Source organism: Nycticebus coucang, chromosome 22 (assembly GCF_027406575.1).
Source record: "Nycticebus coucang isolate mNycCou1 chromosome 22, mNycCou1.pri, whole genome shotgun sequence".
Classification (NCBI taxonomy): domain Eukaryota; kingdom Metazoa; phylum Chordata; class Mammalia; order Primates; family Lorisidae; genus Nycticebus; species Nycticebus coucang.
Window position 1 is genome coordinate 60118084 of NC_069801.1, and position 22929 is coordinate 60141012.

At 44.7% G+C, this 22929-nt stretch overlaps 1 protein-coding gene across 3 annotated transcripts in view; it reads left to right on the forward strand.

Moving 5' to 3' along the window:
- ATG4C (autophagy related 4C cysteine peptidase) overlaps nt 1-22052 on the forward strand; it is a 150721-nt gene extending 128669 nt beyond the window's left edge. For 2 of the 3 annotated variants that reach the window (XM_053575961.1, XM_053575960.1), the window contains exon 13: nt 21637-22051. In XM_053575961.1, the coding sequence (XP_053431936.1) occupies nt 21637-21834 (198 nt within the window). In that variant the 3' untranslated portion in view covers nt 21835-22051. Of the gene's footprint in view, nt 1-21636 lie in introns of all 3 variants that reach the window. The other variant, XM_053575963.1, reaches the window with a different exon arrangement.
- The last annotated feature ends 877 nt before the right edge of the window (nt 22053-22929 follow it).

The window sequence follows — 22929 nt, forward strand, 5'->3', positions numbered from 1 at the left end:
TACACTGAGGCCTCCCCAAGGCCAAGGAAGTGCATCTCCTGGAGGCCAGAAGTGACGTTTTCTCATGGTCTCAAGGAGCCTAACTCCTCCATCATAGTGCACCTCCAGCGGAGACCCACCTGGGGGCGAGGGCTTCTGAGTCATGGCCCTGGAAGGTCAGTGTTTGGGAAAGAAAATGTGAGAAAAAAAGAAAGAAGGAAGGAAGGAAGAGAAATTACAAACCCCTCCCCTGCCCCCAAACCCCAGCAGCCAGAAGTGATCCTGACCTCCAACCTACTGCCACCAAGAATGGAATTGCTTTCTGGTGCTGAAAGAACCTACTTGTACAAATGACTTGCTATTGATGGCGGCGGGGCAGGAGGTGACGCCTCAGAGTGAACTGAGCCTGTGACTGCTGGGCAGTGATTATCCTGGGCTGGTTTCAGGGAGAGCAAAGGCTTCCTCTTGTTTGCCATATGGAGTCTGAACTAGTCTCTCTTTTCTTTTCGGCCCTGGCAGAGAGAAATAATTGAAACACAAAGGTTATTTTAAAAATACATATGTATATATAGACCCATGTATGTATGTTTGTATGTATATATGTCTGTATGTATATATGTATGTAGTATGTATGTATATAGGTATTTAGATGGGGACTTAGAGTCACTGTGTCCCCAGGCTGGCCTTGAATGGCTCTGTGGGAGAGATCCATCTGCTTTGGCCTCTGGAGGAGAAGGGACGACAGGCAGTTGCCGCAGCGCCCGGCCAGCGACCATTTTTGTTTTTAGAGACAGAGTCTTACTCTGTCACCCTGGGTGGTATCACAGCTCACGGCAACCTCAAACTCCTGGGCTCAAGTGATCCTCTTGCCTCAGCCTCCATCCAGTAACTGGGACTACTGGTGTCCACCATGACGTCCAGCTAGTTTTCTCTATTTTTAGCAGAGACGGGTGTGTGTGTGTGTGTGTCTCGCTCTTGCTCAGGCTGGTCTCAAACTCCTAAACTCCACCTGCCTCATTCTCCCACAGTTCTGGGATTACAGGCGTGAGCCACCGCGCCCGGCCTCCAAAGACTATTTTTTAAAGAGAGTTTTAGCTAACAACTTTTTTTGTTTTGTCTTTCCCAGATATTATTGCTAAAAAGGAACAAGACATACTTGTTTTTAAAAGTTCGTATTTTCTGAGATATTTGCAGGTTATGTCTCTGACAAAGGTTTAATAACCAGAATCCACAGAGAACACAAACGTATAAGCAAGAAAAGAACAAGTGATCCCATCGCAGGCTGGGCAAGGGACATTAAGAGAAACTTCTCTGAAGAAGACAGGCGCATGGCCTACAGACATATGAAAAAATGCTCATCATCTTTAATCATCAGAGAAATGCAAATCAAAACTACTTTGAGATATCATCTAACTCCAGTAAGATTAGCCCATATCACAAAATCCCAAGACCAGAGATGTTGGTGTGGATGTGGAGAAAAGGGAACACTTCTACACTGCTGGTGGGAATGCAAATTAATACATTCCTTTTGGAAAGATATTTGGAGAACACTTAGAGATCTAAAAATAGATATGCCATTCAATCCTATAATTCCTCTACTAGGTATATACCCAGAAGACCAAAAATCACATTATAACAAAGATATTTGTACCAGAATGTTCATTGCAGCCCAACTCATAATTGCTAAGTCATGGAAAAAGCCCAAGTGCCCATCGATCCACGAATGGATTAATAAATTGTGGTATATGTACACCATGGAATATTATGCAGCCTTAAAGAAAGATGGAGACTTTACCTCTTTCATGTGTACATGGATGGAGCTGGAACATAGTCTTCTTAGTAAAGTATCTCAAGAATGGAAGAAAAAGTATCCAATGTACTCAGCCCTACTATGAAACTAATTTATGGCTTTTACATGAAAGCTATAACCCAGTTACAACCTAAGAATAGGGGGAAGGGGGAGAGGGAGGGAAGAGAGTGGGGAGGATGGGCGGAGGGAGGGTGATTGCTGGGATTACACCTGCGGTGCATCTTACAAGGGTACATGTGAAACTTAGTAAATGCAGAATATAAATGTCTTAACACAATAACTAAGAAAATGCCAGGAAGGCTATGTTAACCAGTGTGATGAAAATGTGTCAAACGGTCTATAAAGCCAGTGTGTGGTGCCCCATGATCGCATTAATGTACACAGCTATGATTTGATAATAAAAAAATTAAATAAAAAAATAAAAGTTCCTATTTTCTGTTCATCTTCCACATTGGACAGATGCTAATCGAAGAAGCAGAACGTGGGGCAGGAAGGGCAGACCAGATAACCCACATGGTGGGAGCTTAATATGACAGCATTTACAACTGTTCAAATTTAAAATTGAAATAATTTACAACCTTCTGCCCAACTCCACTGTGCCCCCTGAGGTGCGTGGAAGGCAGCGACAACTCATGTAGCCACACGTACCACAGCTACCTTTCTGGTTTAAACAGAGAGGTGTTGCCACCTTTGGAGCAATTAGAATTAGTCAAAATAGCAAACAGCCCTGTGGTTGGTGCATAGTGATTTGAACAGAATTCTGCATTGGTATTTGTATCACAGCACAAAGTCTGCGGGTTGCTAAGTGGATCACCCTGGTGGCTTTCTCTGTATTGCAACGGCTAATATGAGGCTCTGTTGCTAGTGAGCAAGATCCAGATGTGTGAGAATCTGGGGGGTCCTGAGAGATTCACCTGCATAGGAGCCACCTTGCAGCAGCTGGATGGGTAAAGCTGATGCTTTGGAACAGAGATTTCATGGTCCTGAGTCAGTGAAATTGTGTGCTGTGTTTTCTGCTTCATAGATGGATGAAAACATTGCCACCATGCTCTCTATTTCTAAAAATACAATTTTTTTCTATTTAGAATTTTCATTTAAACAAGACAAAAATGTCATTTAACTTTGGGTTGTTTTAGTCCTAAGCCTCTGTATTTCAAATATAGGAATTAGCATTGAATTTGTGAATTCTGTTCTTTAAGAAAAATGAACTGTGATGGAAGTTCAAAGGTTGTTATGGTTTCATTTTTGTTTTTGTTTTCATATTTCCCCACTTTCAAATTCCAACCTTTACTCTCCAGCCACAGGGAGAAGTCATGGGGTGGGACCAAGAGCAACAGCTGCCATTTAGTGAGCACTTACTACGTGTGAGACCCTGGGCCGAGTCACTCCATCCTCACACTCCTGTGGCAGGTGGCTGCTCTGAGAAAACTGACGCTGGGTCAGAACCTCTGAGCACCTGACTCCAGAAACCTAGAGTAGGCTTCCCCATACGGGAGAAAGCAGTGATAGAAGCTTACAAAAGTGTATCTTTTGCTCCTTTTTGGCAAGATTATTTATGAACGAAAAAGGAAAAGGAAGAATTTAAGCAATTGATCATGTCCTTTTCTTTCTCTCTTTTTAAAGTAGACTTTATTTTGGGGGGCCAACACCTGTGGCTCAAAGGAGTAGGGTGCTGGCCCCATATACCGGAGGTGGCAGGTTCAAACCTAGCTCCGGCCAAAAACTGCAAAAAAAAAAAAAAAGAAAAAAAAAGTTGACTTTATTTTTTAGAACAGTTTTAGATAAACAGAAAAATTAAGAAAACAGAGTTTTCTCATTTTATGTTTCTTTTTTTTTTTTTTTTGCTACTAAAGGTACTGAATTTGCAGGATGTTCATATAGAGGCTATTTTTTAAAGTGAAGATTTTTAAAGTAAAGTTTAATTATTTCTGTAGTACTTGGTTTCATAACCAGGCTGTGATATTTTGTTAAGATTCCGAGGAGACGACTGCATTTTTAAAGTTTTTCTTCTATTGATTTTCCTTGCCTATCTCCCATTTCTGCTCATTCTGGTGTCTGGTAAGCAGAGTCAGGGATGGCCAAAGGTGGGGACCACTTGGGATTTGGAGTCATAAGCCTTGGGTTTGAACCCCCCAGTTCTGCCACTTAACTAGCTGGACAAGTCAACTTGTTTGTGAATCTCAGTTTCTTCCTTGGTGAAATGAGGTGATGAGAATCAACTAGATCAGAAAAGGGCCCACTGTGCGCAGGAAGGGGTCACCATGAGAATCAACTAGATCAGAAAAGGGCCCACTGTGCATTGGAAGGGGTCACCATGAGAATCAACTAGATCAGAAAAGGGCCCACTGTGCGCTGGAAGGGGTCACCATGAGAATCAACTAGATCAGAAAAGGGCCCACTGTGCTCAGGAAGGGGTCACCATGAGAATCAACTAGATCAGAAAAGGGCCCACTGTGCGCTGGAAGGGGTCACCATGAGACTCAACTAGATCAGAAAAGGGCCCACCGTGTGCTGGAAGGAGTCACCATGAGAATCAACTAGATGAGAAAAGGGCCCACTGTGCTCAGGAAGGGGTCACCATGAGAATCAACTAGATCAGAAAAGGGCCCACTGTGCGCTGGAAGGGGGTCACCAAACCTTAGCATTCACACGTGGTCCTCACACATGATATGTAAATCGAGGCTGACATAATTTACTATCTCTTAGATATTCAAATAAGTTGTGTTCTCTAGAGAATAAACTAATGAAATTCAGTAGCATAATAGTTTAATTATTCAGTAGCATTAGAGAATAATGAAATTCAGTAGCATAATACTGGTTTGGGGATCTAGCAGACCTATATTTTAATCTTGCTTCTCCTACTTAGCAGTTAGGTAACTCTGAATTTTTACTTTATACCTTCTCTAGTTTTCTAATTCCTTAGATCTAAAATGGGATAACATCACCTAATCTACAGAGGTACTGAGTTTCATATTATACGTATAATAAGCATCTAATTCAGTGGTACCCACAGAACAGACCCCAATATTATTATAGTTTCTTCTGCGGACTTAGACACTCCCTGGGTTCATTCCTAAGAACATTCTTCACCTCCTGAAGCTCTTCTTTTAAAAACTCTCAGCAGGCTGGGTGTGGTGGCTCACTCCTTTATTCCTAGTGTTTCGGGAGGCTGAGGCAGGGTTCGCTTGAGGCTGGTTCAAGATAAGTCTGAGCAAGAGTAAGACCCCATCTCTACAAAAATAGAAAAGTTAACTGAACATCATGGCAGGTGCCTGCAGTTGCAGCTTCTCTGGAGGCTGAGACAAGAGGATCACTTGCTCCGAGGCATTTGAGATTGCAATGAGATCTGATGACACACTGTACTCTAGCCTGGGCAACAGAGTGAGACTCTGTCTCAAAGATAAATACACAAATAAATGAAATAAAATACTCTTAGCAGAGGCAAGCCCTCATGCCCTGAGGCTTTCACTTTTGGAAATGGAAGCTAATTGCGGTAAATAGAACGGGTGACGGGGTGAAGCAGCAAGGTTCTGGGCTGCAGGCGAGCATGTGGACGGCTCTGGGTGGTGCTTACTTCCTGTTTGCCCTTCTTGCTTGAAATTTGTTCCCAATGAGGAGATCAGACCTCGTTTGATTGATGATCTTTAGTTTCTTGTAGGACATAATTGAAAAAGAAAATTCTACAACACTACGGGTGTTTTGGTTTTCTTTTTTGTTTGTTAGATTTTGTTGAGACAGAGTCTCATCATTATCACCCTTCCTAGAGTGCGGTGGCATCACAGCTCACAGCAACCTCCAACTCTTGGGCTTAAGCGATTCTCTTGCCTCAGCCTCCCGAGTAGCTGGGACTACAGGCGCCCGCCACAACGCCCGGCTATTTTTTGGCTGTAGTTGTCATTGTTGTTTGGCAGGCCTGGGCTGGATTTGAACCCACCAGCTCTGGTGTGCGTGGCTGGCACCCTAGCCGCTGAGCTACAGGCACCGAGCTACAGGTGTTTTGGATTTTATTTGCAGACTGTTTGATGTCATAACCTACGGAGCTCTTTTCCTTCCACACCGCCCACCCCATGCTCTGCTGAGGGAATTTCTGCTCTGTCTCCAGGTTTCAGTGTGAGCATCACTTTCTCAGGAGGACAGTCAGGGCCTCCAGACAGGTGTCTCACGTGGATCCAGGCACTTCTTTTGTAACACTTGGGGCCGTATAACCACTTTGTAAATGTACACTTCCATTGCAAACTGTAGAGCTCCTCAACGGGAACAATTCCAAATGACTTTTAATCTCAGTAACTTGAGCAAGGTAACCTGAGGGCGAAAATTCTTATTTACAATAATCATGTTGGTGGCTGTACAGTTGGTACTGTTAGGCACTTGTAATTTGGGGAACTTGTAATTCTCTCATTTCTGGGATTGCTGAAAACTATCAGTGTGGGAGAAAGTAAAAATCTTGTAGTTTAAATCGGAATTATAAGTAGGAAAGCATAATTACTTTTGTTTAAAAAAAAGGTCAACTCTGTTGAGCAAAAAGTCCTAGAAACAATGACCAACACAAACCATGAACAAGCCCAAGTGCTCAGACTGCAGCGCTAGATCCCCACTAGCAGAAACCAGGCTGGTCAGAGGGCGGCTGCTCCTGAGTCAGGGACAGGGAATGGCGCTGTTCCCAACTTCTGTTGTAGGAGGCAATCGGAAGCTTCCAGGGTTCCAGCAAAAGGACTGGGGAGCCAATAGGAAGAGATTCCTGGTTAAAGATGGGACAAATTCAGCATCTGTAAAAGTAATGGCTACAATTGATTAAAACTCATCAGATATAATTAAAAGTCGTAAGTTCAGGATGATACTCAAAAGGAAAGAGCAAGAGAAAGAAATGGAGAAAAAAGAGTAAGGGGAAGGGGGAGAGAGGAGAAAGCGAGCAATTGGTTGCTACAGAAAGATGCCAGTTAACCAACTGAAAACAGAAAATAAAGGGAAAGAATCAAGTGTTTTTCTTCCCTTTTCTATGTGAATTATACAACTGTACACCAAATAGAAGATCAGGGAAAATTATAAAAAAATAATAAAAATAAATATTCCATACTGAATCACAGAGTCAAAGCATTCCATGACAGACATACTCTTATTTGGCAATGTGAATGTCACTTTCTTGGCATTATCATTATTACTATTATTATGGCTTAATATTTCGATGTAGCAATTGTCTGATTCCTTTTCTGAATATATTTATGTTCGTTCGTTCATTACGAGGTTTTTGTTTCTAGTCCTTATCTTAAACATTGTTATTGTTATTAAATTTTAAGCCTTTTTGATTTTGTGAAGGCGAAAAATGGAAACCTAATAAACACATGTATATGTAAAAAAAAAAAACATGCCATCAGGTAGCCCATCGGATAGTCCATTAGGAAATGAAAAAAATAAAATTGCATATTCTAGCAAAATAAATAAGCATAGTACCAGCTAATAAAACGGAAAGATAGAACGGGAATATCACTGTTTTGCCACCTGTCATGAACCAAGGGCTTTGGGCATTAATTAAGCTACTAACATCGCAAAAGGGAGACACTGATATTATTGGTTGCCTGACGGAAGGACACACTTTGCCCCCCAAAACTCAACCTGGAAATAAAAAGCAAACCTCTGGTTAGCCTGCCTGTTAATGAGGAGCCTCCCCAGTAACTGCAGATTGATTGAACGCCCTGTCTTCCGGCTTTACCTCTCCGGTACGTCGGGCCACTTCCCAGACACTCATTCACTTATTTACCTGTTTCTACTCTTGTCCTTCAGTCTGATATCCACTCAGCAGCTAGACAATCATTTCCAAATGTTAAGTCAGAGCATGGTGCTCCACGGCTCAAAATCTGCCAGTGGTGTCTCATTAGCCTTTGAATCACATCAGACGTCTTCACCAAGGCCAGCGAGGCCCTGTGGAACCTGGTCCAAATTCATCACCTGCTGCGCCTCCCTGCCCACCCTCCTCAGCCACGCCGGCCCATCCACATGGGCACAGTCCTGCCCGGCCCACACACGGTCCTGGCATCTCCATGGATCCCCGTCTTCCTGCCTCAAGGCCTCTTTTCAAATATCCCCCACCCAGAATCGCTTTCATTGACAACCTTGTAGTAACCACAACCTTGATGCTCTCTGTTCCCTTAACCCACTTTACTGTTATTTGTAGCACTTATCATCACAACTTATCTTTTATTCATTTCTTTAGTATTTCTCCTGCATTCGATGGAAGCTCTGTTTTTTCACTCCCTTCTGGATTCCTAGTTTCTAGAACACTGCTAGTCACACAGTACAAGTATTTGCTTAAGCACCTGCGTGAATGCGTTCAGCTCATTGAGGATGAGGAATATATTTTATTTAGCTTTTGGTAAGTCCTCAATAAATGCTTTCTGTGCTATGAAACTTACCTTTGCCTGGGGACTCTCTCTTCTCTTCTCTTTTTCTTTCTTTCTTTCTTTTTGTTTGAGACAGAGTCTTACTCTGTTGCCCAGGGCAGAATGACATGGCTTCAGCCTAGCTCACAGCAACCTCAAACTCCTGGGTTCAAGCCATCCTCCTGCCTCGGCCTCCCAAGTAGCTGGGCACCACCACAATGTCTGGCTAATTTTTTCTATTTTTTCAGTAGAGACAGGGTCTTACTCTTGCTCATGCTGGTCTTGAACTCCTGAACTCAAGTGATCCACCGACCTCAGCCTCCCAGAGGGTTAGGATGACAAGCATGAGCCACCACATTTGGCCTTGTCTGGAGTTTTCATACCTCTGCCTATAAGGATATTTCTAAAATACTAGCAGATTTGTAGTATGTGTGTGTGTGTGTTGGGGGGTGGGTGTCAGTCTCACAGGATTTGTAAGTTGTATTTCTGTGAGGAAGAAGTATGGAAATAAAGTCCTATAAGAAATAAAATCAGCTCAGCACCTATAACCCAGCAGCCAGGGCGCCAGCCACATACACCTGAGCTGGTGGGTTCAAAGCCAGCCCAGGCCCACCAAACAACAACGGCTGCAACCAAAAAATAGCTGGGCGTTGTGGCAGCTGGTGGTCCCAGCTACTTGGGAGGAGGAGGCAAGAGACTCGCTTGAGCCCAGGAGTTGGAGGTTGCTGTGAGCTGTGACGCCACGGCACTCTACCCAGGGCGACATCGTGAGACTCTGTCTCAAAAAAAAAAAAAAGAAAGAAAATCATCCCATCATGAAAAAATGGAATTCTAAACACCAGTAAGGGTGTAGAAATTAAGCATGTGAGTCAGTGGCGAGACATTAGTGTAGGATACTGCACGAATGGATTTTGGAACACGTCGTATCACCCTTCCTGCGGAGCTGACCTGGAAGTGGGGTCTGTGGAACGTGCTCCCAGGAGATGGGGTCCATGCAGCCACAGTCCCTCGGAGCCACTAGGTGGTGTTGTCAGAGACAGTGGTTTTCATTGTGTATGTGGAGGGGAACTATCTTTGTAAGTTTTAAAGTATGTAACTTTTTGAAAATTACAATAACATTGCCTAGTTATAGTAGCAGATTTAATAAATACAAATGAGCAAAGTGAAGAAACACCCACCAAGAATGTTTGTAGAGAGAACTTACATTGTAAGTGCTCACTGCAGCAATGCCTTTTACTTACCAGCCTCCCTGGGAAACATCCCTCTATACAGCCACATACGAGATACGTACAGTATTGGATTATATTTATTGATAAGTATATCATACTAGTTCTTATTTGATAACCCAACACATAGAAGATGAGCAATGAATATTAGTTGAATGAATTCTTTTTTTTAATTATTAAATCATAGCTGTGTACATGAATGCAATCATGGGGTGCCATGTGCTGGTTTTATATACAATTTGAAATATTTTCATCACTCCGGTTAACATAGCCTTCACGGCATTATTTGGTTATTGTGTTAAGACATTTATATTCTACATTTAGTAAATTTCACATGTACCCTTGTAAGATGGACTGTAGGTGTGGTCCCACCAATCACCCTCCCTCCACCTATCCTCCCCTAGTTGAATGAATTCTTAAGAATGTAATTGTACAATTCATGAAAAGCCCCTAGACCTTAGAGCCATTCAATAAATCACAGCCACACACTGCACACTTGTTATCATTCATGAGTTTACAAAACAACCCTAAACCCTAAACTGTTGCAGTTGCCCTAAAAGAGCTAAGTTTAATTGGTTGAGTGACCCAGTAACCAAAGGAAGCCAAATTCAGCTTCTTGTTTGGCATTTTTGTGACTTTCTCCTTCTGTCTGCAGGTTTGCAGGTTTGCTTTGGGCTCTAGGATCTGTGTCCCAGGCAAGTACAAGTCTGAAAAGCAAAGCCAGTGTAGAATCCCCGAGTTCCCTGGCAACTCTGCTGTCCAGGGCCACACTGTTAGTGGAGGTGCAGAAATAAAACTGGGTGCCCAGGCTGGCTCAGCGCGGCTGGGCCAGCAGAATCTCTGAGAATTACTAAATGGTTAGCACGGCCTTTCCTTTTGCCTAGATCTAATCCTTTTCTCTCCCTGACTCATCCACTTCAGTTTCTGTACCATGTGAAATTTCTTTAAATTCACTTAACAAGCACTAACAACCTGCGAGCAAGTTACTGCAGTGGGGTAAGGGACAGAGAGGTACTGAAGACTCTGGCTTCCGGAAGCTTTCAGACGAGGAGAGAAATAACAGACAGACATATCTCCAAGACAAGCAGCCCCTCCCTGTCTCCTGACTTCCAGTGAGTAGAAGTAGAGTGATCCTCAACGTGCGATAAAGGCCATCTGCATCAATCTCACCTGCAGTGTTTGTTTGTTCGTTTGTTTTTTAAATTCTTTGATTATAGTGTGAGTCTTCCTTTTTTATATTTTTATTATTATTTTTTTTTTTTGCAGTTTTTGGCCGGGGCTGGGTTTGAACCCGCCACCTCCGGCATATGGGGCCGACACCCTACTCTTTGAGCCACAGGCGCCGCCCTCACCTGCAGTATTTGTTAACATGCCTCCCAGACCCACCGGATCAGAATTTCTGGGCAAGGGAGGGAAGTACTTGGAATCTATATTTACGCATCACAGATGCTTCTTATACACGTTCAAGTCTGAGCACTACTACTATACCGTCCCAAGGTGATTGCAGACGCTAATGGAGAATGAAAAAAGAAAAACTGTATGTATGTCTAACAAGGTTGCCCAGGGCGCTCTACCCAACACCTGGTATCTTTTGGCTCCTCTTACATGATGAGAGACTATTATCACAATCATCCCCTATTTTAGAGATGAGGAAACTGAAGCCCAGAGAGGTTAAGTCACTTGCCCAAGATCAATCACAGAAAGTGGCGGAGCCTAGATTTGAATTGGTGTGGTCTGACTGCAGAATCTGTGATTTTAAACATTATGCTCAGCTGCTTCTTGTAGATGGCGCCTTCAGAAAAGAGACAGAGAGGTGCAGAATGGGCAAGCAAAGAACATGGGCGGAAGGACTGATTCTGAGATGGTATAACCGTTAAGAATTATTGGTTCATGGGGCGGCGCCTATGGCTCCCCATATGCTGGAGGTGGCAGGTTCAAACCCAGCCCCAGCCAAAAACTGCAAAAAAAGAAAGAATTACTGGTTCCCATTAATCCCTTTAAAACTAGATCGTATGGTATTGGTTTTAGTCTTCCAAAGTGAGAAACTTCCAAAGTTTTTAAAAAGAACATAACAGCAATGTACTGAGAACCTTTTCTTCATAACCCTGTTGATATTTCATTCTAATGCTTTTGACAAACTCCAACATAACGTCTGACTCACTTTAGAGCTGCAGAAAATATTCTCAGAGAGCACTGGTGATTTTCACCAATACACTCTGCTGTTAAATAGTGGCGTGAGGTCTGTTGTTTTTATTGAACATCTATTGCATCAGTGAAGATGTGTTCAGCAGCAAGTGACAGAAACCTCAATACAATGACTTGTCCATGTATAAGGTGTTCTGATATTTCCCACACATCTGCAAGGCCTGAGGCAGGATGGGCTTCAGGGGTGTTAATTCAGAGGCTAATGATGTTGTCAAGGTCTTAAGTTCTACTCAACCATGTTATTTGTCCAAGTTCGGGCAATTAATGGGTTGAATGGTGTCCCCCAGTAAGAGATGCTGAGTCCTAATCCCCACATTCTCAGACTGCAAGTTTACTTGGAAACAGGATCTTTACAGAGGTAATGAAGTTAAAAATGAGGTCTTCAGGGTGGGTGTTAGCCCGACAGGACTGATGTCCTTATAGAAAGGGGACTGCAGAGACAGGTATGCACAGAGGGACAATGCCGTGGAGACACCGGGGGAAGACGGCTTTTGACTGAGCAGTACATGTTACAAGCTAAGGGCTGCCAAGGACTCTCAGCAAACATAAGATGCAAAAAGAGCAGGGAAGGAGCCTTCCCGGGAGCCCTCAGGGACAGCATGGCCCTGCCCACGCAGTGGTTTCAGGCTCCCTGCTCCCAGAACGGAGAGGCTCTTGATTAGTCTCTGTTTGCACAGCCCCCAGGGTAACTCATGCAGTTGTTTTGCCCCCATAATGGTTTCATCCTACAGCTGGTAACAGGATGGCTACTGCGTTTTTAGGTATCACATCCAGGTAACAAAATGTCCAGAGGGGAAAAAAAAACAGAGCGACCACTTTTTTGGTTGGCCAAAAAAAAGGGGAAACTCCTCCCTGAAGGGACCCCTGTCCATTTCCTCTCTTCCTCTGCTGGTCAGAGGCTGTGCCCTTTCTCAAGTTCAGCAGAGAGAGCAGAATGGCAGAGAGAATAGAATTTCCTATGACCAACCAAACCACCTGGATGGAATGGGTTTGTTGCCCCCAAGCCATATGTTGAAGCCCTACCCCCAAGGTGATGGTATTGAGAGATGGGGCTTTTAGGAGGTAATTAAGGTTAAATGAGATCACGAGGGTGGAGTTCTAATCCAACAGGGCTGGTGGCTTTATAAAAATAGAAAGCTCATGAGCTCTTTCTCTTTGTGACCAGGTGAGCACATGGAGGGGGGGAGTCCTGGTGGGGGGCAGAAGGCAGCCATCTGCAAGCCAAAAAGAGGGCCCTCGCCAGCCGCCCGTCCTGCCAGCATCTTGGTCTTGAACTTCCAGCCTCCAGTACTGTAACGAGAGAAATGCTGGTTGGTATTCGTCACAGTGGCTGATCTGATGAATGCACCACCATTAGTAGTGGTGGGGTCAGCTTCCCGTCAGATGCGAGGCTATGTATAGACATGGATTCTTGAACAAAATCACATTCTGTCAGGAAGGAAGGCGGATGGCCAGAAGGAACACTGGGTGGCCACTGCTGTGCCCATTGTGTTCCTGACTTTGTTCATGATGATACAACCTTTCTTTGTCCCAGCTTCCCTCCCTAGCATGGGAGTAATCACTGCTGTAGTCATGCTTGGAGGTAAGGGAAGTGAGCATGGATTTGTAAGTGAATTTGATTTATGTAAATGTTTTCCTTATAGAGCTTGAAGCTCAATGTTTGCCTCGGTGCCCCAGCACCTGCTAGACGTGGGGGGAGTTCACCACCTGCTGCCCTCTACTCTCGCAGTGTCCACTGTATGTGAGAACGTCCTAGTGAAAGGAAGGGCTAAGGAATGGGCTCCTGATTTCTTCTGGACCTAGGATTTTGGTCCTCATGCCATCCTACATGAGCTCCGTATGTCTGCTTTACTGTAAGAAAATAAGAACACAGCTGTCCGTGTCTCCCACTCAGGCCATACAGTGGTTTCCCTGAGTTGCCCAGGCTGGACATCTCTGTCTTTTAAAGCAGATTCAATTCTTCAGTGCATATATAAGAGATGCAAAATCCATTAAAGTGTCCTGAATATGTTGGGGGAAAATATGACAGGATAAGTATGATGTAATTTAAGTATTTTGGCACAGCAAATGGAAAGAAATTACATTTCCTATTATCTTCCAACAGTTATTGAAAATGAAATGAAATATATTCTATACTCTCCCCAAAAGTCAAGGATTTTTTCCCCTCTTAGATGCAGTTTTTCCCGCAGTTTGTTCATTTGGTACGCATTCCTCCTTTCCCGACATGGAGGCATTCTGTTATGAAACATTCAACGAAAAAAAATGGACGAAAAAAGTATACTACTTCTTTAAAATATATTGCAAGAATACTCATTTTCGGCTTTTTATTGCAGCACTAGCTGGTATTCTTGCATGCAGTTTTGTAATTTATTCTGAACATTCTACTTAAACCTTTTTTCAATAGCATGATTTTATTAGAGTCAGCTCACTGGACTTTCCCAAAAAGGTATTTAAGATCAAATAAAACCAGTGCTTGGAAAAATATCATTACAATATGAAAGCAGTTACGAAAACATTAGTACTGCAAAGTTTTATTTCAAATGGCTGAGCTTGCTGTACCCCAGGTTATGGTGCTTGTACTTCTGCAGCCACAATTCCTGGGGAAATGGGGAAAACTGCCATCTTAGCAGTTTTTGCACATGGTAGGGGGCAGTGGGGAGAGAAGAAAAGGGTATAAAAATTTAAAGTGAGGCAGCAACATTTTTAGATGCCGGCGATGGGAAAAATCGATTGCCCTCCATCCTTTACCCCGCTTTCTCATCCCACGTTCCTAACCACCCTCCGCGTCTCCACCATCCCTGTGGATCTGATGGGAACCTTTAAATTAGCCTTTTACTCGGAGACAAAGCACTGTCCTTTCTAAAATATGGACGATACCTTTTGAAAATATGAGTGGATTGATTATTGAATTAAGTGTGTCAGAGTATTACATTTCCTTTGAGGCTCTGTTCCATTCCTTGTAAACTGTTATCAACATGGTACTTTATTGGTCAAATGATGTCTTCTGGAGAAAGTGCCCATCTGAAGGCTTAGCCTCGGAGCACTTTCAGGGCTGGGGGTGGGAGGAGCTTTACAGACAAGCTGCTGAGTCCCAAGCTCCAGCTTCCCTCAAGCGCAGGTCCCCCTACCAGGGGTCCTCAAACTTTTTACGCAGGGGGCCAGTTCACTGTCCCTCAGACCGTTGGAGGGCCGGACTATAGTTTAAAAAAAAAAACTATGAACAAATTCCTGTGCACACTGCACATATCTTATTTTGAAGTAAAAAAACAAAATGGGAACAAATACAATCACACCGCCGCATGTGGCCCACGGGCCGTAGTTTGAGCCCCCCACCCCCCGGACTGTGCTTACACTCACCTTGAACCAGGCGAAGGAGCAAACCAGCACCTGCTCTCCCTCAACTTCATAACTGAGCCCCAAAGACTAATAATTCTCTTGTTGACTTGTGAATCTGCCTCTCCCTTTCAACGGTAGCGGACAGTCATTGTGGCTGGAGCTCAGCCTGCAGTGGGGGAGAGTCAGCCATGTTCACGGCTGCAATTTGGTGGGGTTTCTTCTGAAGGTGATTGCTTTCTATAAAATCTGATATTTATCAGGGGGAAAAAGTGTCATTTTTTCATACTATGCAGATTGCTACTGGATCAGGTGTTTACATGTTGGAGGAAGGAATCTGCCGTTGGCCATGTAGCATGAGGTATGTTCAGTAAAGATGGAAGACGCCAGCATGGTTAGACATGGGTGTTTCCAGGTAGGTGATTATTAACCCACATGCGGTTCTGTTACACTGTATTTCCCTCAACTCTTTTCCTGCAAGCATCAAATCTATGGCAAAACATGCCTTAAGTTTGCAGATTAGGTGGTTTCTGTGTGGACTTTCAAATGTGATTTTTAAATTGCGAGTTACTATTCATATTACTTTTCTAAGGAGAAATATGCTTAAAAAGTAAAGTCTTTATTGCTTCTTAAAAGGCCTAGCACTCTGTGATAAATTCTCATATTTTGACTGTTAATATGTTTGAATGAAAATTATTTATACATTTGGGTGAGGTTGAGTGGTTTTCATTTGATTGCTGCCTCTGGAAATGAAAGCGGAGTAGCAGGAAATTTACATGTCATGCTGTGATGTATATCCAGATTATGAGATGATTGTGCGGCAGGCGAACCCCAAGTAAAATCATTCCCATCAAACTGTGACAACCGCGATTCCTGACAAGGCCTCTTAGTTTTGGGGGCTATTATCATTGTACAAGACTATAATCTATTGACAGCAGGGCTGTTTAATACATTTAAAGGCAGACAGTGGAAGAAATCTTAACTGTTTTCATTCACCACTGCACAAGGGTGCAGATCAAAAGTGAATTATATTTAAAAATATGCATGTTTGATGATAAGATGCATGGTATTCATCACCCTGTTTAGTCATGGTTAGGCTGAGGTGGAGAAGAGCGGATATTACTACCATACGTGGTCTGAAATAGAGACGTGAAACTGGAAATTATATCATCGCCCAGTGAGAGTGAGGCAACGGGGAGGCATTCTGTTTTAATCCCTGCTCTCTACCTGTCTAAGCGTCAAGCACCATTCTTTCCTTAGCATAGATGGGAGGCCTATGCATCTTTGCCCTCCTGTCTCATAAGCGTGCTTGTGTGTTACGTGCAGCCCTGGACCAGCTCTGTGGGTGCTATGGAGATGCCCACGGTATAACCCTCAGTTAGAGAGACTGGAGTGTGCTTATGTGGCCTGGGGCATAGAGCCCAAGGAGAAGTCTCACTGGGGACTGGACATGGAATCATTCCAGGTCAAGGTCCCAAATTGCCTGGTTGGGGGTGACCAGGAGAGCATGGTCACCAAACATGACCAGGATAGCAAAGCCAGGTTGGGGGTGTTGGGGAGAGGGGCTGCTCTTCCATCCCAGCCTGCAGGTGTGCGTGTGGCTGGAGGGCTGCTCCAGGCTTCAGGCCGTAGAAGCACACAGTGCTGTAGTGATTTAGCACCTGCGGCCGGCGGGACCCAGCTTGGTCCCATCGTAGGAGAAAACTCTGGCATGACTGTGAGGAACAGTGTGGTTTTTTATGTGACAGGGCTGAAAATAAACCACAACAAGGATTTCACAGTCCCGTGTTTTCATTGTGACTCTGCAAATCACAGCACAGAATTATTAAAATGAAAGATCTTCAAAGCCAAAAAAAAAAGATGAAATGAAGAAGCCTGATGAATTAACGGCATTTCTCTTGGGGGAATCAGTTAATCAGCTAAAATTCAGTTCGTAAGATTAAAATGACTGAACGGAGACACAGAAGGGAGAACAGAAGGGTGGGAGAGGGTTAACACGTCCAGCTCTCAGCTCAGCTGCCAGAAACTCCTTCTGGGCCTTCGGCCCCAGTCCACTGCTCTAGAAAGGAAAACCTTAAAGAAGCCACGCCCATCTGTCTTTCTCCTTAAAAACTAAACTATTAAAGTGAAGGCAAAATTATTTTCAGTGCACATTTCAAAGGTCAATCATGGCAAGAGGCGCTTATCCTTTGAAAGGTTTTATAAGACTGTCCTGAGAGAACACGGCCAGGTCCCCTACAGGGCATAAAACTCCGATGACGTCTAGGTCCCATTCTAGTTGCCAGGCTGGGACTAAAGGATTATTGGAGAGAAAACTTTCCAGAGACTGGCGATGATCTCAGGGATTGGTGGTGGTGTCTGGGAAGGGACTGACTTTCTCATTAAGAAGGGGGTGAGCAAAAGAAAATCCCCACGTCCAGGGACGGTGCCTCCAGTGCCACCAGTGGGACAAGGCAAGGTCACACCCCAAGCGCTAAGGCAAGGTGAGTAGCAGGTGCTGGTTCACATCAGTGGACGTTTGTGATTGCCTGCCCCACCACCTGTGTCAGGGCATGGTGGGGGACAACACGTCCCTCCTCTCAAAGGCTTGAGGGCCACTGTGCTAGGTAGGATAATTTGAGAAGGACTTTTTGTTGTGGTCCTTGCAGTGTCTAAACCGTACAAGAAAATGTTTTAATAAAATGTTTATTTTTGAAAAGTTTTAGATTTGCAAAGGAATTGCGCAAGTACAGAGTTCTCCTAGATCCCACACCCAGTTTCCCTACTTATGTGCACATCTTATGTAAGTATGTAGCATTCATTCAAGATTAGTAAATTGTTAGTGATACATCTTTTTATTTTTTTTGCAGTTTTGTTTGGCCGGGGCTGGGTTTGAACCTGCCACCTCTGGCATATGAGGCCGGTGCCCTACCCCTTGAGCTACAGGTGCCGCCCCGTTAGTGATACATCTTTATTAACTGCCGTCCACCTTCCTTTGTTCAGAACCCCCTAGTTTCACATAGTGTCCTCCACTGCTGTCCTCTTAGACTGTGACCATTTCCTGGACTTCCCTGGTTTTTGATGAACTTGACAGCACTGAGGATTATTAATCAGGTGATTTGCAGAACGCCCTTCAGTTGGGGCTGGTGTACTGTTGTGCTTAAGAATAGCCTGAGGTTATGGGTTTTGAAGAGGAAGACCAGAGGTAAGGTGCCATTTTTATCACATCATGTCAAAAATGCTATCACCCACTATGTCACCCACTGTCAAGGGGAATTGTCCCTGTTGGTGTGGAGCTCACCTGGCTGAGGCAGCGTGCACCACTGGAAGGACACAGGTACCTAACCCACGTGGGGCCAGGAGGAGCCCATCTTCCACCAATTTGGAATTGGTATTTAGAGGTGCTAGTCTGTGTTGCTTCAACTGGGTGCAACAGGTGGTGGGGCGGCCATCTCCTGCCCTGTTCGGGAGCAGAGACTAAGGCTGGTCTGAGGAGCGTGCCCAGCAAACATGACCAGGAGAGCAAAGCCAGCAGGAGAGGCCAGGGCGGAGAGGGACCCCTCTCAGGAGGGGCTTCCCAGGTCTCCGTTCTAGTCCCTCGGGAGACCCAACTGCACTTCCTAGTTTGAGATATCGAATATGCTTGTAATAACCTCTGCACCCTGTTTTTATTTCCCTTAAGCAAATTTGCATAATTGTTGGACACACATAATTAATGTTACGTAAGATATTTGGGGATAATTTCTTTTTTTTTTTTCTGTTGTTGTTGAAGTTTTTGGCCAGGGCAGGGTTTGAACCCACCACCTCCCATATATGGGACTGCGACCTACTCCTTGAGCCACAGGCACTGCCCTGGGGATCATTTCTTAAGCACCAGTGAAAAGACAGACTGCAAGACCTCACCCTGCGGGACAAGCGAGGGGGTGCGCTGTGGAGCCCAAGGCCGCGGGGGCTCTGTGCAGCGCCACCGCCTGGTGATTTTGACCTTGGTTGGCTCTTGAAACAGGTGCAGGGACAGCTTCCCGCAGGGCTGCCCCAGGGAGCATGGGACAGCACCCCCTTTCTCTTGCAGGAGCCCCTCTGCCAAGCAGTTCTTGGTCACGTGGCAGAATGCCCTGTACTGGTAAAGCCTTGTCCACATCTCCATCATATCCTTCAGCATATTATAATAAGTTTGTTTCCTAAACTAGAATGCAATTTCATTGTTTACAGACATAGCATTTAGCACAGGGACTACCCTGTTTCCCCGAAAATAAGACAGTGTCTTATTTTAAGGTGTGCTCCCAAAGATGCGCTAGGTCTTATTTTCAGGGGATGTCTTATCTTTCCTGTAAGTAGGTCTTATTTTCGGGGAAACAGGGTAGTATACGGAAAGAACCGAATCCATGTTTGAGGATTATTAATATAAACTTAATTGGAGATGATTAATATAAGCTTAACAATAATCCATGTTGAGGATTATTAATATAAGCATACAAACTTACTATTCAACTATTTCTTAGGCATGTCCTATCGTGTTGAGAGGAGTCCAGACGATAGGTGAAGATGTAGCTCCAGGGAACAGCCCGGGACAGGTGGCAGCATACTTTGAACTTGAGCTTGCAGCCGATGTGTGAGGGAGAAAGGGAAGATCCTTGCTGCTGCATCTCTCACACATGGAATCGGACTGTCATACAGTAGGTGACTTGCTTATAGTCACAAGCCCATGAGGAAAGATGCAGAGAGAGGCAAGGAGAGAGGCTTTTGGAGCTCAAGTTCAGCGCTGTCTCCCGGGGGAGGTGCTGGCCTGGGGACTGCTGTCTGGATGAGACTCACGTGGGGCACATGGGAGGCGCTCCCAAGGAGAGAGGATATGAGAGCCATGCTTCCTTGCTGTGAGGGGCCCATCAAAATTATGGCTCGAAGCTTATTTTTACAGTGCAATAGCATAGCCCGCTCAGCTGAGCAGAATCCTGTGAAACACAAGTTTAGCTCAGCAGAATTCATCACCAGCTGATACTTAAAAATGTGTCTGGGCTCTGCACTTATTGAACACACAAAGAGTATGAATATCAAGTTATTCGGCTGTGAAATAATATCAACAAAGTTAGTTATGTTTAATTTAACTGTTGAATGGAGGTTTAGCAATTTGGGACTGAAGCCTTGATGAAGAATAGAGAATGGGCAAATCAAACACTAAATTCCCCTCTCCTAATAGCCCAGGCTCTGCCGAGAGGAAAAAGCTGATCTGAGCTTTCTCCCCTCCACCTATCATCATTAAACACCACACAGTACCTGGCTCAGGCCTCTCTATTTTTCCTTATCTGCTCTAGGGAAGAACAGATAGCAAACAATTCCAGGTTTCAAAGCCCCAGGCGGAGCCCTTTGGGATCTAGGAAGAGTAGATGTCTACACCCAGGCCTGTTCCTAAACACCTCTCCAGGAGGGTGGTTTAGATGTTCCTACCTGCACATATCACATGACATCAATTGTGGGATAGGAAGAAGACAGCAGTGCTCGGAGTTGGTGTCCTATTATTGAGAAGTCTTATCAAAAGTGCTTACTTTTATTTTTATTTATTTATTTTGAGACAGAGTCTCATTTCGTTGCCCAGGCTAGAGTTCCATGGCCTCAGCCTTGCTCGCAGCAACCTCAAACTCTTGGGCTCAAGAGATCTTCCTGCCTTGGTTTGATTTGCAGGGCCTATGGGTGCCTGCCACCACACCTGGCTACTGTTTCTATTTTAGTAGCTATGAGGGTCTCACTTTTGCTCAGGCTGGTCTGGAACTCCTGAGCTCAGGGGATCCGTCCACCTCAGCCTCCCAGAGTGCTGGGATTCTTCCTTCCTTCCCTCCCTTCCATTCCTCCCTCCCTGTTTCTGATGAAATAAGTCCCATGACTACCACTGAACAGCAGGTGACAAGGACACCCTGGGCATCTGCAGATGGGCGGGTCTTCATGGTGCAGGTCTCCTGTGCACAGAGGATGGTCACCAGCCCTGGACCCTGTCCACCAAGGCAACAGCACCCCATAGTCCCCAGGACAGCCAGACCCATCTCTGTTAACTCCCGGTTGAGAGTTGATGTGGCTGATTGTCACAAACCAAGAAGCAAAAGGAGGAAAGAGTCTTTATGAAAGAAAGTTGTTGTCATTTTTTGTTTGTTTCTTTAAAGAGCTGAGAAAGCAAACGGGATAGAATTGATCTCAGAGGCTATGGAAAGGCGTCCAGTTTCCCTTGTCTGCCTCAACCCTATAGGAGGGAAAAATACAGTATTTTCCCAGATATCTTTGTACTTAGTGTTTGCCATTGAGTCCAGCCAGAGACCCACTGTGGACAGATGCTGAGGGCCCTGGGAAGGGCTTGATGGTCCTTGATAAAAGGCAAGGTTAGAAGGGGAGTGCCTTTTCCTTCTTTCTCCTCTCTTGAATATAAACGTGGTGGTAAGAGCTATAGCAATGATGTTGAAAACCATGAGCAAGAAGAAATATTTTTATAATTTAATAATCATGAAAAAGCAGATGTATATGTGTATGTAGGGATATTTCCACTGTATGATCCTTCCTCCAATGCTGTAAAAACATATTCACAGAAAAAAATACTCCCAGGAATTATTGTGAGTTGTTAAGAGTTTTGTGGGGGGTTTTTTTGGCATGGTACGTCTAAGGCTTATTCTCTTTACATTTTTCTATTGTATAGTTTCCAAAGTTTCTTTAATCAGTCTATAATACTCTTTTTTTTTTTTTTTTGCAGTTTTTGGCCGGGGCTGGGTTTGAACCTGCCACCTCCAGTATATGGGGCTGGTGCCCTACTCCTTTGAGGCACAGGTGCCACCCTAGTTATAAACTTTTAACAGAAGAACAGTGTGTGTTTATGACAGACACACACAGAGAGACAAGTACGGCTGTGTGGCCTCTGGGCACAGCAGTGGAAGGAGAGTGCCCGGGGTGACAGAGGCAGGTCCTCTGGCTGCCCGGCTCCCGTGGGTGTGACCACGGGGCTGTGGGGCTGAGGCACCGTGATCATCAATTTTTTACACAATCACGTCACAATCATTCAATTGTGAAGAAGAGAAACACGAGTACCGTGTGGAAATGGCATCTGCCACATCCTTCCTTCTTTGCTTTATTCCAAATATTTCCTAAGGGCTACAGGCCATTACTGGGCCAGGCGCATCATGAGCCCTGATTTGTTTCACAATTAATTTTTGTGGAAAGTAACAGTATTTTTCAAACACTGTAGAGCCTCTGCAAGTTGACAACCAGTGGGACTGTGACAAACTGATCAATGTACAGAGGTGGTCGACACAGGAACAAGGCCTACGGTACCGAGACGTACGTGTGGTGCATGTCCAGTCTGTGCAAATTAGGTCCGTGCAGGGAGGTGGTCAGCTGTGGAGGGTCAACTGTAGAGAAACGTACCACTTCCTGTGATGGTGAGGCCTGTGAAGGGACAGTAGAGGGAGGTGTAGACCCAGTCAAGGTTGGGCAGTTAGTCTGAAACTTCCTGAAGAGGCCTTTGTTTGAGCTGAGGTCTGAAGAGCTAATTAGAAAAAGCAGACAGGAGAGGTGTCGTAGACAAAGGCATTTGTAAGGTCCTGGGGCTGGAGGGAAGGTGGTGCAATGTGAACAGAAAGAGTCCTGGGGCCTCTGGAGCCCAGGGCAGGAGGCTTGAGTGCCTGGGACTGAGGCTGGAGAGGCAGGCAGAGGCCAGACTGAGTGCAGCCTGGATTCTAGTCCTTGGGCTTCTGTGAACTGGGGGACATCATGACACTTTTCAACTGGAGAGAGATATGATTTGAATTGCGAAAATGTCCCTCTGGCTGCTCCAGATCTGCAAGTGGGTGGGGGTCCTTTATCACTCAGGAAAAACAAGAGTCCATGGGTGGAAGTGACAGGAGACAGATTCTGGCTAAATACAAGAAAAAACTTCCTAGTCACGAGATAAATAATAACTGTCCCACTCTCAGTTACTACTCACTGGGAGACACGGTGCTAAGAGTTTACACACTTAAAATGTTTTTCATTTAATTCTCACGACAGTGTC